The following is a 15,646-nucleotide window of genomic DNA, read 5'->3' on the forward strand; positions in this document are numbered from 1 at the left end:
GAAATATTTGAAACACTTTATTTAGGATGAATAATTGAATTTCTATTTATTTTCTTATTTGGTAATAGAATATATCGGCAAATGTACCCGGATTCAAAAATGTTTTACGGTAAGTACCCTAACATCATGTGATCACAGAAAGTTTAACATGACAAAAAAATTCTATTCATGCTCTGCAGTCTTCTGCATGGACACAAAATGACCAAGCCAAGGCATGTGGAAAAAAGATTTATTCCTTCTAGAATATATTTATGTCACATTATCTGCAGCAAATAGCCCTTTTGTTGTCAAAATATACAATTTGTATTAAGGCAACACATTTGGTAAACCTCTTTTCAATAACAGAAAATATTCAAAGGTTTTTGGGAAATATGCAAAGTTTGGCTCAGAGGCTGAAAAACTATTTAAGATGATAAAAGGAGAGTGATTTGTTCCTTGAGGTTTGCCAGTTCCCCTAAATGGAAAACCTTTTCAATTCTTGAGCAATCTCTGCAGATCCAAGGATAAATTAGTCTTTGAAAACCTGCTACACCTACAGCAAAATGAAATCCTTCTCTTGGCCGGTAGTCGTTTTGGTTCTCACAAAAGGATCTTGTAGTAGTCGTCTTTATAGCTGTACAAGACCACCACGGCCACCCTAAAAGAGGACAACATGTGTTTGTTATATGAAGAAAAAAAAAATCAAATCATACTCGACATCCAAATAGAACATCTCTAAAACAGAACAAGGAAAATCAGCCAGGAGGGTTTCTGGGAACTTTATTAGGTAGCCCTGTTTAGCAAGAGCTTGCAACTCTGCCAGGAGCACATCTGAAGAAAAGGAGTCTTGTAAGTTAGAGAAAATGTGAACAAAACCCCTTTGTGAATCATAAAAATAACCCCCGAGTTTACAAAGCTGAGTTAATCAGAAACTAAAAGAGAGGAACTTTACTAATGCTTCTTTTTCTCTTTACACACCAATAATATGCTAATTATCACCGGAAATTATTCCAGAGCTGGGTAGGTTGAACGGGGGTGAAAATGAAGTTTTACAAGCAACAGTTTTGACTCAAAGGAAAGGTCATTGCCCGCAAAGCCTCTGAGATAAGTTTAGTTTATGATTTCTTTGCAGAAAGGTGACTGCTTCCAAAGCCCTTTACCCTGCTCATCTGGCCTCAGCTGCCTGCGCCTCACATTCAATGAAAGCATGAACATGCAAGGATAAAAAACAGATGCAGAATGTATACATCGTCTCTGGTTCTATGCCGTCCGTTTATCAGTCAGCCCTTGTGCGCGGTCCAAACGGCAACACAAACACAAAGCAGGGATGGGAAATTGAAACCAACTGTGTTGGAGAGGCTTTGATTTTTTTTCCCCCTTTTTGCCAACTAATTCATGAAGCCCCCCCCCCACTCGGCAGATGGTCTGCGTCGGTCAGCTGAGATGTTTATGATCCAGACGCCAAAAGACCAAACATGGCGAATCCTTTTCCAGATTTCACCTCAGGAAATGGGATCAACTAGGGATTAAGTGTTCATGAAGGTGGTGGTTATCTGTCTAACAGCCCCCTTTGAAGCTCTGGCCGTCATTGTTACACCTGGAGTAGAGGAGTGGAAATTGTCTCCAAAAGGACGGGTTTTTGTTTTCTTCAAATTTGTTTTTTAACCTTCTGGGTTATGGCTTCTGTTTAAAGAGAAGGCTTCAGTTCTTAATGTAAAGGACGTTTAATATATCCTAGTGCAAAAAAACATCAAAGCCTATTTTTACCACAAAAAAATCAGTATTGAAACGGGGTAATGGGGGGATATTGCGTAAATGAATCAAAACTAATGTAATGACCTACTTCAGTTTTTTACATTTAGCTGAAATGTGTGAATTTGATCCAATGCCTGAAATCACCCAGCAAACATCCAATCACACAACAAAGACAGTAATCAGAGGCACATGCATTACAAGGTGAATAAGTGATTGAAGCTGGATGGTAATCAAGTACCGGTAATAGTTTTGAAAGGTGTAAAACATTAGCTGAGGGAAAACAGCTGATCTCTACCCTATTTGCTCTGACTGCATCCCAGGCTTTCTGGATGAGGCAGCTGGAGCTGCCTGTGACTGCGAGGACGAACTTTGGGAAGTATTGAGAGACTCACAGCATCTCTGGCTGCTGCCCTCAGACGGTAATGGTTAGAATAAGTGCGCAAAAATACAGTATGCTATATCATGTGCTGTACATTGTTTTAGCATATGTTTTTAATCACTGAAGTTGTGGTGGTACGCCACGATCAATTACATGTAGTTCAAACCATGAAAATCATTGTGAAGGAAACTTTGCTGAGCCTGTTTTTTTATACAGGGTTAGTCATTTAGAAAACACAGCTATGGAGAATGGATTTCAACCAATAGACCAGAAATAATCTGTCGAGAACATAACAAAGAAAGACACTTGATCTTAGATTCAAAAGAAGCTACAAACCAAATGTAAGAGAGGTTGAAAACACAGTATATGCAACCTCCAAACACCTTCTTTATTTGCACTAAACATTTCCATGTTATTACTGATTCAAAGCACCATAAAACAGTCAAGATTTTGAATTAGCAAGAGAAAATGAAAATCTGCTCATCTTTGGTCCTTTATTTAAAATGTTTTGAACCAATATGGGCAGTATACCTTTTTGTAATCTTAAAGTGGTGGATCTCATCACAGATAGACTTCAGGTAGCGCTGCTTCGGGAGGCGAGACAGTAGAGTCTTGACGCTGCTGTTGAACTGTTCTTCACTGTCAAACTAGAAAAGAAGAATAAAAATAAAACCCGTCAAAAACACCAGATTTGAAGCAGTTTTGGTGTTAAAGAAACAGCCACAAAAACTCACAGAAGTAAACTAAAACAGATTAAATACGATGAACTGCTAAACAAAGCTCTGAAAAGTGGTCTGTGCGTTTGTTTTCACCTCCTCCTACATTGATACTGCTTAGACAACCAATACAAGAAATTGAAATCCCTAAAATTAACTCCATATGTGTGCAAGTAAATCTCAGTATCAATGCATCAGTTCTGCAAAGACCTGGTAGAAAAACAGAAAATAATGGAGGAATAAACCCATGAAAAATGCTTAACACATTGGGGAGAAACTAGTAAACAATGTTAGGTAATAAAATGACATCCGCTGTTAGGAACATCTCATAAAACACTGTCCACTTCATTATCTGTAAATTGAAATCAGCACATCTGCAAAGCTAGCCAGATGTGAATGCCCTCATAAACTGACTGATATTTGAGCTTGTAATATGATAAAGTGCATAAAAGTTAAAGAAAAATTATTAATTTTGTAGGGCATTTGGACTTAGTGAAACTTCATGTACAGAATCTATCTTTCCATGAGAAGGGTGTCTATATTATATATTCTCAAGCCATCACATATGCATGACTTTGAAGATTATAGTGAGCTTTTGTTTGAATTGAGCTCATTTTCCATATGAAGAAAGTACTGCCAACGATCAACCCAATGCACATCCATGTAAGTCATATACATTGCCTGTTGCCTTCAACATGTGATGTTAAGGAAAGTCTGCATAGGTGACCGGTTCATGCTTTTCCTTATATAACCACTGTATTTCCTAACCTTCCTAGTGTTTTGTCACTTTATAAATGGACCTCACGGAAAGGAAACTGAAACTTTATGAGCCAAAAGTCCCAGTAAGTATTTTGGAATGTGAACATTAACACCTCCTAACAGAGTGTTTTGTTTAATTCAGCACGTCTCTCACCAGTGTTGCCAAATTAGACTTTTTCCGTCTGTGGAAACATGTAGGGGAGTTTCCTCACATCGCTCCACATGAGACTCCATTGTTAAGGAAGGAGACGGGATTCCCTTTTCCTGTCTAGGATTCTGGAACTTTACTGGTTGTCCTTTCCTTCCCCACCCTCCCTAACAGCCATCCAAGAATTTTATGAACTGTGCTGTGCTTTTGATGAAGCTAGTAGAGAACCCACCTCCAGGGACAGGAAGTTTATCAGCGTTTCCTTCTGCAGATCCACCTGCGGGATAAAAACAAGTGAAGTTTCAAAACAGATCCTTATCTTAAACTCCACGTAAACATCAAACTCCAAAGAACATCATGCTTTAAAAGTTTAGATGGACACATTATTCTGAAAAGCATAACAACAGACAGAATTTCTTTTTGCTGCATTCCAAAATAACAATGGATTACCATATTCGGCACTTTTCAATTGCTTATTCCATTTAAATTTTTTCTCAAAGTATAAATATAAAATAGCAGATTTTAATTGCAAAGTACGGATATATGAAGTGAGTTATGGGTAGATAAAAGTACAAATGGACTAAAATCAGATATAAAGACGATGGAAGAACAGAAAAAAAGGACAAACACGTGGCGGGCGGATGGATGGATGGATGGATGGATGGATGGATGGATGGATGGATGGATGGATGGATGGATGGACGGACGGACCGATGGGTGGATGGATGGATGGAACACAAGACAGCGGATAAAGCTCTAAAAAAACGTGCACTATTCTATAGCTTTTTTTCACAAGTATTCAAAGTGGAAACTACTTAAATCAAGATCAAAGTTCTCCAAATTGTGTAGGAACTCTGTTGAAGTGCAAAAGCTAAGACTCAAAAAGCTTCTTACAGCATCAAGGTCAATAAGTCTGTAATGTTCATTCAACTCCTGTTAAGTGCGGGGGGCAAAGATGCAGTCCACATACAAAAAGGGCTCAAAATGTATATCAAACATATTGCATTACAATTAAGGCAAGCAGAAACAGTTATTCCTATTGTATCTGGCCGTGATCTATAATAAAACAGTAAATAAAGTCAACATTGCAGCCCACCACACCATTCACACATCTGGAGAGGTGAGGCAGACAGCCTTCTTTTCTAGCGTACATTGTTCGGCAGCAACTGGAATACTTTCACAGCCATCCTTCACCAGCAGGGGATCGGAGAAGGATTATAAAAGGGGGCTGTTCTCAATGAAGATTGTTGTTTAAACATCCAAAGCCCATTCCCCAGTCTGTGATTTTCACACAATGATTCAGCAAACTTGGTGTTAGAGAGAGCAACACAGTAAACAAACAGCAGACTTACTGCAAGGACCTCGATGTCATTACTTTTGTTCTGCAAATTGCTCCCCAGATTCTGCAATCTGGTCTGAATCTGAAATTTATAAAGGAAAAAAAAGAAGGAAACAAATATGAAATAATTAAGAGTAAAGGAAAATCAAAGACTTTGTTCTCATGAAACAAAATAGCTGAAACACTATTTTCACATGCAATTATTTCCAAAAAAAATCTCTTGAATAGACACGGGATTTTTTTTTCACTACTAGAAGAGTGACACACTTTCAACAAATTCACAGAAACATGAAATGAGAGCAGAAAGCACAGCTGTGTATTTCCTTAACTAGATGTTTAAAAATCATCTCATCTGCAGATATTTCATATTAAAATTGTAATCTGTATTACAAAGTCAATCAATGGAGGCCTTAATTTACTCAAAATGTCTCTTTTCTATGACAAAAGCAATTAAGTGGTGTATAAAAGCAGCTGTTTTAGGAAATGGGCTATTATTAAAATGCAATTAAATGTACAAGAGAGAATGAAACTTATATTTATAAACATGTAAAGGACATGTTACTAAAAGTGTGTGAGCAAGTTAGGGCAAAGTATATTTTTGCCATGAAAAGTGTGAATGAAAGGATGTGGGAATCCAGAACCTACCAATTACTGTATCAAAACAATCATTGATAGCAAATATTGATATTTAGTCTGTGAGGCAGACACCCCGTCTACTTTAAAGGGTAGGCTATAAACTTTTCTTTTTGATAAAGCTTATAGAGTTGAGTGGCTCGGGTATTTCAGAGCCATCTCTATAGTTATGCTGCTATAGACTCAGACTGCTGGAGGACAATAGGACTCTTTTTCCATCATTCTGCTTTATTCTATTTCTATTCTCCCATTCTGCAGAATTTGTTGGTTCAATCTTTAACATTATACTCTCTCTACTTTTTCTCATAGTAGCTTCATCTGGTCTGTTCCTGTTTGCCTGTGACGCCCTCCTGGAGAGAAATATCAGCTGTGCTTCTGCCAGTAACACCTTTTTTTATAGATGTTGGAGCTGTGATTAGCAGTAAGAGGAACTGGCTCTGAGCTCGTCTGTCTGGCTGTGCGTTTCTTGGACGAGGCTGCCTGTGGAGCTGGTTGACAGTTGCCTTTCGTATCTCTGCTTCTTTTTCCTATGTCTGCTTCTGTCTCCTTGAACCCCAGTTGGCCTCGGCAGATTGCCGCTCACACTGAGCATGTTTCTGCATGAAGTTTCTTCCTGTTTCCTCTCCACTGTCGTTTCAAGCATGAGTTGATGCAATCAGCTGGTTTTCCTTAGATAGAAAACTGAACCAATCTGACTGTATGATCTTTGAATTGTCTCTGTAAAGTGCCTTGAGATGACATGACGTGAATTTGCGCTATATAAATAATACGAATTGAACTGAATTGTTAAAAAATACAGTTTTACAGATATGCTGTACTTAATTTTGGCTTTCTTTAGTAAAGGATTGTTCTTTAGTAAAGGATTTTTTTCAAAGTAAATATTTCTTTGAGATAAATATGAAATTATTAAAGAAAAGAGCTCTGAAATCTCTGAGTGGTGTATCTAAATAGAAGGTAATATGTCAGATAAACTAAGAGAAATCGATTCAAAGGCCAAAGTGACTGGGTGTTGTTTGTGCATCACTAACCTGAGTCTCATATCGTCTTCTTGTGCTCGCAGAAACTTTCTCTGGGCTGATGACGTACACGTTCATGTTGGTGTTGCTGCTGCTGCCATGTTGCTCCAAAGAGCCTGAAAACAGGTTTCCATATGAACCATATTATTAGAGGACTGTTTATGTGGGCTTTTATCCAAGTCACATCCTAACTATATGAGAACAGTAAATGGTTTGTGCTATGGTGCTGTGAGACCGTTGAGGTTACACTGTACCAGTGTTGTTTAGCTGTGATCCTTTAGGATTCTGAAGGTTCATGCTCTCAGAGATTTCTCTGTAAAGAAACAAGAAGAGTATTCATGAGACGGATAAGCCCATAAATCCTTCAAGAGAAATCTAAGCTGCACGTTACACAGATTTCTTAACCTGATGCTTCTCTCGTCAAAGAATTTGGTCCGACATTTCTGAATGATGTGGTCCACCAAGTCTGACTCTGGAATTCTCTTCTCAGACTGTCGGTCCTTCTCAAAGGATTTCACCTGGGAACACAAAATCATTTAAGCAGCTTTTCAAAATATTCAATGAAAAACTATTTAGTGTAGAGTTATGTAAAGAACTGTTTTTTGTTTTAAGAACACCCCCCAAAAACACCCCCCCAGAAAAGAAGCATACAGCAAAATACAGCTTAGATGTTACACAAACCTTAACGTAGTTTCCATCTTTGTCACAAACCAGAGCCATGCATGTAATACCAGCCAGTCTGCAGTGCTCCATAAGTGTCTCCTGGGACTGAACAAAAAGTGACAAAGAGATTCATTTCAATTTCTAAAGATGCTTCACAGTAGACCTTCATTTCTGTATTTCAAAAACATTCTTAAGGTCATATATTACATTATAGGCAGACAGACAGACCTATAGGTCTTTTGCATCAGCTTCAGTGTTATTATCTCATTAAACTTCCGTTATTAGTGGTTATTGGTCCCATAGAATAGCTTTAGATTATGCCTCTTACCTACAAATAGGCTCAGTAGGTTATCACTGAATTAATCCTAATAGTAACCCTAATGTAATAACCTTTTTGGCCGCAGTATTAACTTATCTATTTATGTGTAATCTGAACATAAATGTAGTAGTTACTGTAAAAAAGAAAAAGCTGATATGCATGTTGCTCATATCAAACAACCCCTCCCAAAAAAAACTCATATGCTGGCAACTGAGTTGTTTTTAAACACCACATTATATCCGTCGGATTGAAAGATTTGGAATTCCCTCGAAGTAAAGCTTTAAAAAGCAACTTTTTTTTAAAGAAAGCAAATAAGTGTAAATAAATTAGAAAAAAAATGTATAAAGTAGGTAAATATAAAGTTTCTTATCAGCCATAAGAAACTTTCTAGAAGGAAGAGGAGGCGAAGACTGCAGCCATTCTATGGAACTGATAACAGCTAATAATGGCTATTTAATGGTTAATTAAATCCAAAGCGGGTGGATTCTTTCTTTTCAGCTTTTTATTAGCATCACACTGTCACAAATACAGAGCAATGAAATTCACTCTCTGCATTTAACCCATCCCTTTGGGGAGCAGTGGGCTGCCTTTGTGCAGCGCTCGGGGCGCAGAGTGAGGTTAAGGTTCTTTTCTCATGGACACAGAGCTGCAGTTTGTGGTAGAGGGGAACTCAGAACCTCTGGACTCCAAGCGCAATGCCCAACCACTAGGCCCTATGGATTTTGATGCCTCCTCTTTTCTCACACCTTTCTCTGTCTGACTGCATTAAGTTAAAGTATCCTCTGACGAATGTTAGCTGGCAGCATGTAAGAGAGTTTGCCATATTAGGCAAATGAGGGAAACCATCAGCAGAGGATTAACACAAGTCGTTGATTCTCTGAGTAAATATGACGCCATGTGAATGGTTTTAACAAAACTCAGCTAAGAAGGGATTTATGGCTGAGACGTCTACAAAATGGTTTTGTTAAAAGCTTTCTCCTTGTGTATGCATAACAAACAAAAAAACATTATGATCTGGAATGTCTGTGTTTTAAGCTAGACTCATATTTTCCTCATTTCCTCTAAAGACTCCTACGCCACTCCAGAGGACAATGAAAACAATTAAAAGACATTAGCGACACTATTGGAAAGTTCAGAAAACAATATCTTATACTGCATAGAGGGGGAAAAAACAAAGGAAGGATTAACATGTTGGTACTGGGTGTTGGCTGTTTAGTGACAGAAACATGGGACCAGAACCGCTGGCTGTCATAATAAACACCTGCATTTTTTTAAGTACTGGTCTCAGTTTGGCCAAACCCTCTAACTTCCATCAAATTACTGCAAGCCAGAACTCAAACAGAACAGAACCATTTTTTTTTTAAAGTGCGTCAGATAAAACACTGGCACATTCATGCCGGTGAGATAAATGACTCTGTCACCTGGGTGTGACCATTTTTTGCCAAACCTCAGCAAAAACTTGCAGGTGAAGAAAAAACATCCTACTGGAAGTCAGGTGTGTGTCTTATGTAGACAGGTTTTACTGTATTAAAGAAACTAACAGCCACTATTTAAACATAAATATCAAAAAGATCTTTAGTAGGGTATGGGCAAACCAGGTCACTGAATGTGATTGGAGGTTTAAATGAACAGAAAAGAAAGTTGAAATTAGGTCAAATGTAGCTTTAATCTCTGTGACTTTAGTTTAGATTTAAACAGTATCTTTACTTTCACTACCAAGGTTCTCCACATTTTATTTCTTTCTTTTTGCCTTTTTGTCAGCATTTCTGCTTTTATTGGATTGGTGCAGCAAAGAGACGGACAGGATATGGGGGGAAAGATTGCAGGGGTATTAAATCCTGCAAAGGTTTGGCTGTCTATGAAAGTATTTTATGCACATGTGGTATTCGGCTAAACCGCTGAGCTATTTGGTTGTAAAATGAAACACTTTTCCAACAACAGCATCAAATCATTGCTCAGCCTTGAATGTGATGAGACTGTAGGGCAAGAACCAACTAAACAGAGAACAAAAACTTAAAATCTGCAGACAGTAAAGAAAAGAAAGGTCATACATTTCTTTTATGCATTGAAAACTTCTGGAACATCCCAATTTTCTCACCTCCGATCTAGTATTATCGCTTTTTAGTAGGTGGTAGAATCATAGATGTTACACACATAATTTTAGCTCCAATCCGTTCATACAATAAAATTTGAGAACTTATGGAAGGTGTTTTTTTTTTCTTTTATTAGCTACAGAAAGTAAAGAAAGTAGATGAAAAATACAGAATTTGAATCCTTTTGCATTTTTGAAACATGCCAGTATTGTGGTTTTGGCCTTTCCGCAACAAACATATAATATACTTACATTATATTATATCATATTATATTATATATCATAATAAGGAAAACTGTAAAGAATTTTTGAAAACAAATGTTATCCCATCTTTTAAACATGTTTGTTTGGAAATCTTAGCAAGGACAGCTGACAATCCCTGTTGTGCTTTAATGCCCGTTTTAGAGCAGACAAAAAGGTGCATTTAGTGAAGTGGTGGCCTATTGGTTAGGGCATTGTGCTTGGGTCTCAGAGGTTCTGAGTTCAAGTCCTACACACTTCCATGGGTCGCCACTCTGGACACAATGGCAGTCCACTGCTCCCCAAGGGGATGAGTTAAATACAGAAAGTGATTTTTTTTTGCTCTGAACTTGACAGTGTAATCACAATAAGAATTTTTTTTTTAAAAATCTAGAATATTTATTTCACTACAAATGTAAGAACAACTGATCAATCAAAAGGCTTCACTAAATCATTTTGAATAAAGCTGCGTTCACACCGAACGCAGCAAAAACGCATCTGCTGCTTCATTTTTGCTGCTTGTACCAGTTTGTTCTGAAGCGCGCCTGAAGCAGCTTTGCTGCTCTGGCTGCGCGGTGCTAAAGTGGGTCTGACGTGCGTTGGGTGGAGCTACCCTATCCTTTCTTTAACTTGCAGCTATATTTGCTGTGATCAGTGGGAATAAAGTAGTTTTAATATGTTTTTAAGTGGGAAATCCACCTGAAAACTTAATCTGTGCAGTCAGTTCATCTAGATTACAATCCTGCCTTCCAATATTATTTCTCTGTTGGAGCCGTTCAGACCCCCACATACAGACGGTGCGCTGTCAGAAGGAATCCCTTCAACAGCAGCCTCTGGCCCTGTTGCCTCCTCGCGGTTCACCGCGGCAGCTGGAAGGCGGTTTTCATGTAAGTAATCCAAACTGCAGGCAGCAGGATAATAAAAGCGAACATATTCTGCCGGCAGATTTCGGCATTTTAAGTTAATTTAGGCATTAATAAACTGTTTCAGAGGAGTGATCATAGCGCTCTGAATCAGCAGTGCCGTGTCTGTCTCCCTGCCAGCTCCCAGATCAGCTTCTCTAATTGGTTGATGCGGCGCATCGAGCAGCAAAAGTTAAATTTTTCCATCTTGAGCAGCAGCGCGTTTGTGGCGTGTCGCGCATTTGCGGCACGTCACATGCTTAAACGCTCCCATCGCGCTGTTTCAGCTGCTCAGACACGCTGTGCCTGCTGCTCAAAACGCGCTGCAGGACATTTTGCTGCGCCTTGACTTTGCATGTAAACTCGCTGCTCCTGCTGCGTACGGTACGCATAAGGTAATGACCATAGAGGTCCAACCAACACATTTTCATCCTTTCAAATTTAAATGTGCTTTATAAAAGCTAACTAGTTTACCTGTAATACATCATAAGCAATGTCTGCAGAAACCCCAGTGCTCCACAGCTTCTGGACAACACTGATGGCCTTGGACATTGAGGACTGTCCCACTGGGACCACCAGAACATCGCAGGAACTCACTGTCACCTAAAACAAGAGGAAAATATGAATAATCATAGCCATAAAACAAAAAAAAACTAAAGCTAAGCATTATAAATGATATATGATTTGGGTTAATAAAAACAAAAAAATAAAAAATGAGTCCCAGATAGGTTCCTGTCTGAATTAAAAATAAATACAATGCTGTGCCTCTTAAAATATCCCTAAGGGAGTGAAGACGTGCACTGATCATAGTTATTAACAGGTTTCTAAATGCGGCACCATGGCGACCGACGGCTGCAAAAAGGTGTCATTAAATATGCAGCTCTGCCTGGTGCTCCTCCATTATAATAATTAGGAATGTCAGAATTCAGTGTGTATATGTGTCTGTCTCTCTTACTGGCTCCTCCGAATTGGCCATTGCTGCGTAGACTTTATCCAGAGCAATGCTGGCCCCCACAGCACTGGGGACAGGCACATTTGAAGCTGGTCCACGAAACTCCAGGATCTAAGCGCACAAAAAAATAAGTCATGTCAAAAAATATATATATATATAATTAAACTGGATCATGGTAATTCACTGTTTTTGGATTAGGAAAACTATAAACCTACTAAATGATCATAGCGTCCTCCGGCAGCTACAATATCAGGTACAGTTCGCTTGCGTTTCTTTATAAAAGCAACAAACTGGAAGATGACTCCAGAGTGATGCTGGACCTTATACACCAAACCCAAGTTGACCACCACCTATAAAGTAAAAAAAAAAAGAACTAAATTTAAAAACAAAAAAACAAATATATCATGTTTTTTTTTTTTCTGCTTTAAAGCTGATAAAATCACCCTAAGTTTAACGCCCAGCCTCCTCAGGAGGACGCTGATCTCTTCCAGGTCTTTGATGCCCTGCTTGGCCAGCTGAGTGACGGCTGTCTTCTGTTTGGTCAGCGATGTCAGCAGCGGCGCCAGCTCCTGCAGACTGCCCTTTTGCTCTATATACTTATACAGTGTATGGAGCTGAAAACACAACAAAACAAAGTTTTTTATCTGTCTGGATGTGCAAAAAATGTTGCCTCTTGAAAGCTGAACATATTTAAATGCACCAAGTAAACACTTACACTGTTGGTCGAGAGAGAGAAGTTGCAGAACTTTGCTTCCACTTCACCTCTGGTCAGCTTTTCATTCTATAGCAAATGTGGACAGAAGAGGCAAATCAGTTACTGTTACTATATTTGCATTGACATATTCCACTTTGAACATATAAATGTATACTAAGATTTATTTGTCTATCTAACAAAATTAAAATGAATCTCAAAGGTTTAGTTAAATGGGGCGTCTATAGCAGTTTGTTTATGGACAGCTCTGTTAAGGCCAAACAACCCCATCTTAGTTTGGTAGAGAGCTTGCCTCTAAATAGACAACAACAAAACCTTTGTATTCGGCTATTTTCCCTATTGCAAGGCGTCAGGTTAAGCTCAAACGCCCAGCCCTCCATATTTAAACAAAGATATGCTTGTCCCAACTTTCTTTTTACCACATCATCATGAAAGGTTAAAATTAAAATGGGTTCCAACAGAATCTACATTTTAGTTCTTAAGTTTTGGCTCAATAAGGATCTTAAAAATACTACCCTGAAACTGATTCACAGGGTTTTTTATTTAAGTTTGATTTAGATAAGCCGAAAATTAAATACTTAGGGAAAATTAAATACTTGGGGTGGAGAAAAACGAACACTCTATCCTTATGCTAAATAATCTTTATTATCTTGTGTAGTTGGATCTGTGTATATATATATATTATATATATATATAAATGTAACCGGAGCGTGTAACAAAAGTAATTTCCCTCTGGGATTATTAAAGTATTTCTGATTCTGATTAAAATATATCAGTGGTATCATCATGTTGTGGGAATGCATATGCTAAATGATGGATGGAGCTAAATGCAGAAATCCTATGAGAAGAGCTGTCAGAAGCAGCAGAAAAATTACATTTTAGTCTAGACAACGGTCTTAAAAATGATGCAACCATAGTTACAATAGCACAGTTTGTATAAAGCATAATTATGAAAAATGCTCCTCATAAAATGCTTTCCACCCAACTTGACTAAGCAAAGAAGAAAAAAGGAAAATGACAGCATCTTGATTTGTAAATCTGGTAGAGCCCTATTACAGACCTTTAAAGGTGGATGTAGACATAATCAATCAGGGAAGGGAATTCAAGACCATCCCACAAGTTTTTGGAAACCAACCTTTTAATGTAGAACAGTTTGAACTTTGACGTTTCATGATTTAAATACCTTTGCAAGCCACTGTATCTCAGAGTTTTGCATAGATCTATTTGTAGGGATTTTCACATCAAACACCTCTAGAGAAACTGTCTTACGTTGGTATTACTTTGTATGATTTACTCATTAATGATTATTAGACTCCTAAATGCTGCATAATATTTTAAAGATAATAAACTAAAAACAATATTTTCACAAAAATTATCAGTCTCCAGATCACTACCACATATATAAATGTATGAATTGGATTATAGAGACGATTTAACTTGTATTCCTAGTATTAAAAGAGAGTAATTTGTGGTCTATCTTAAGTTTATTGAAAAGACAGATAATTTTTGCTGTTATCATTTCAAAAAGGAGATCTAATATGTAATATAAGTCGGACAAACCATAGCATCACAGAGTATGTTGGATGCCTGGCTCAGTTTGTCCTCTGGGACACCGCTGTGGAGCAGGACGGCCTTCAGCAGGCTGGTGTGGTTCAGATAGATGTTATAGTTCCTCTCCTGAAAATACATAGACACCTTTTAACCTCTTAGCCACAATTACAGTCAGCCTTCATGCAATGAGCACCTTGGAGAATAATAACTGCTGTGTCCGGCAGCAAACATTCTTTAAGGCTGTCACACAAAGACCAGGACAGTGAAGCGGATCAGAAACAGGATGCATGAGGGATGTAATAGAGGCTAGACACGAGGCTGTCTGGGTTTATAAGGTGTGGGAAAAGAGCTGCGGCTGGAAATTGACGCAGCGCTGTGATGGATGCGGACAGGAAATGGATTGGACTGGAAGGGAGGGAAGGAAGGAAGCGGACGAAGCTATGCATACCAGATTTACAACATAAACAATAAATACAATGTAAATCAGTCATGCTTACACGTGCTTTGGTATGATAGGAATGTAAGTGGGAAGTGAGGAGGAAAAAACACAAGTTTGAAGCTGACCTAATGGCATTTGGAGGAGGATATAGAAGAATGACAAAAAGGTGCATAAACTATTACTTCAAAGACAGCAAAGCTAACAGGATTAAAATGGTAAAAAAATAACCTGAAGAGCAGGAAACTCCTGGACTACTTCAGAGATGGTGTAAATGGTCTCTGCATCAGGGAGCAGGCTGTTGGAGACTGGTGTGATGATGTCAAAGGCGCACTCCAGAAGCTCCCTAGGATGGGCGCGGTCCAGCTTTCTGGGTCGGAACACACGTTCAATGCAGTACCTGGACAGAAATTGAGAAACACTCAGTAACTTCGCCTCCACTTAGGATGAAAGCACTTTTCACATTTCTAGATGCACTGTTGTTTGCTAATATTTAAACTATCTGGAGCAGGTTTTTTGATCGAAGTAGGACTCAAACAAAAATAAACGAATAAACTGATTCTGTACGTATGCAAATGTCTCAAAACCAGGACATGTTGAACCCAATTACCTAAAGCTGACGCACAAAAAGATGGTGAAGATTGTTTTCATTATTTTGTTGAAGGTGATCTGACCTTCAACAGGGGAAATAAGCTGATTACAACCTCTGGTCAGATTTTTTTAAAAGCATCTTACCACAGAATACAGTAAATATTCTATTACAAAAAAAAAGGCAACTACTGTGCAGGATACATTTTAAAGTTTTAATAGCAAATTATAAATCAAAACAATAGAGACATAATATAAACTTCTAAAACAGAGACCTTATTAAAATAATAACACCTTTTGGAATCATTTCAGACAAAATGTGGTAAGCTGTAAAGAACTGATGTTGTGCCTTTAGTATTACTATGCAGTAATTCATGCAACAGAGACAAAACCAAGTATTAAGACAAATACCACAGCATTAAAAATCTATATTTCTTAGTCTTATGTAATATTCAATTTAATAAGTG

General features: G+C 38.1%; 1 protein-coding gene across 1 annotated transcript in view; it reads right to left on the minus strand.

Moving 5' to 3' along the window:
- Positions 1-335: 335 nt before the first annotated feature.
- The window catches only part of eif2ak4 (eukaryotic translation initiation factor 2 alpha kinase 4), a 32,375-nt gene continuing 17,064 nt past the window's right edge, over positions 336-15,646 (minus strand). The window contains exons 25-39 of the mRNA XM_015373709.1: positions 14,823-14,991; positions 14,165-14,281; positions 12,608-12,673; positions 12,336-12,506; positions 12,108-12,242; positions 11,896-12,003; positions 11,415-11,543; positions 7,406-7,492; positions 7,130-7,242; positions 6,979-7,037; positions 6,737-6,840; positions 5,089-5,157; positions 3,969-4,013; positions 2,645-2,760; positions 336-637 (exon numbers count right to left, since the gene is read on the minus strand). Coding sequence (XP_015229195.1) covers positions 580-637; positions 2,645-2,760; positions 3,969-4,013; positions 5,089-5,157; positions 6,737-6,840; positions 6,979-7,037; positions 7,130-7,242; positions 7,406-7,492; positions 11,415-11,543; positions 11,896-12,003; positions 12,108-12,242; positions 12,336-12,506; positions 12,608-12,673; positions 14,165-14,281; positions 14,823-14,991 — 1,546 coding nt within the window. The 3' untranslated portion in view covers positions 336-579. The remainder of the gene's footprint in view (positions 638-2,644; positions 2,761-3,968; positions 4,014-5,088; positions 5,158-6,736; positions 6,841-6,978; positions 7,038-7,129; positions 7,243-7,405; positions 7,493-11,414; positions 11,544-11,895; positions 12,004-12,107; positions 12,243-12,335; positions 12,507-12,607; positions 12,674-14,164; positions 14,282-14,822; positions 14,992-15,646) is intronic.

This window comes from Cyprinodon variegatus, unplaced genomic scaffold (genome assembly GCF_000732505.1).
Source record: "Cyprinodon variegatus isolate N-32 unplaced genomic scaffold, C_variegatus-1.0 Scaffold91, whole genome shotgun sequence".
NCBI classification, from domain to species: Eukaryota; Metazoa; Chordata; class Actinopteri; order Cyprinodontiformes; family Cyprinodontidae; genus Cyprinodon; species Cyprinodon variegatus.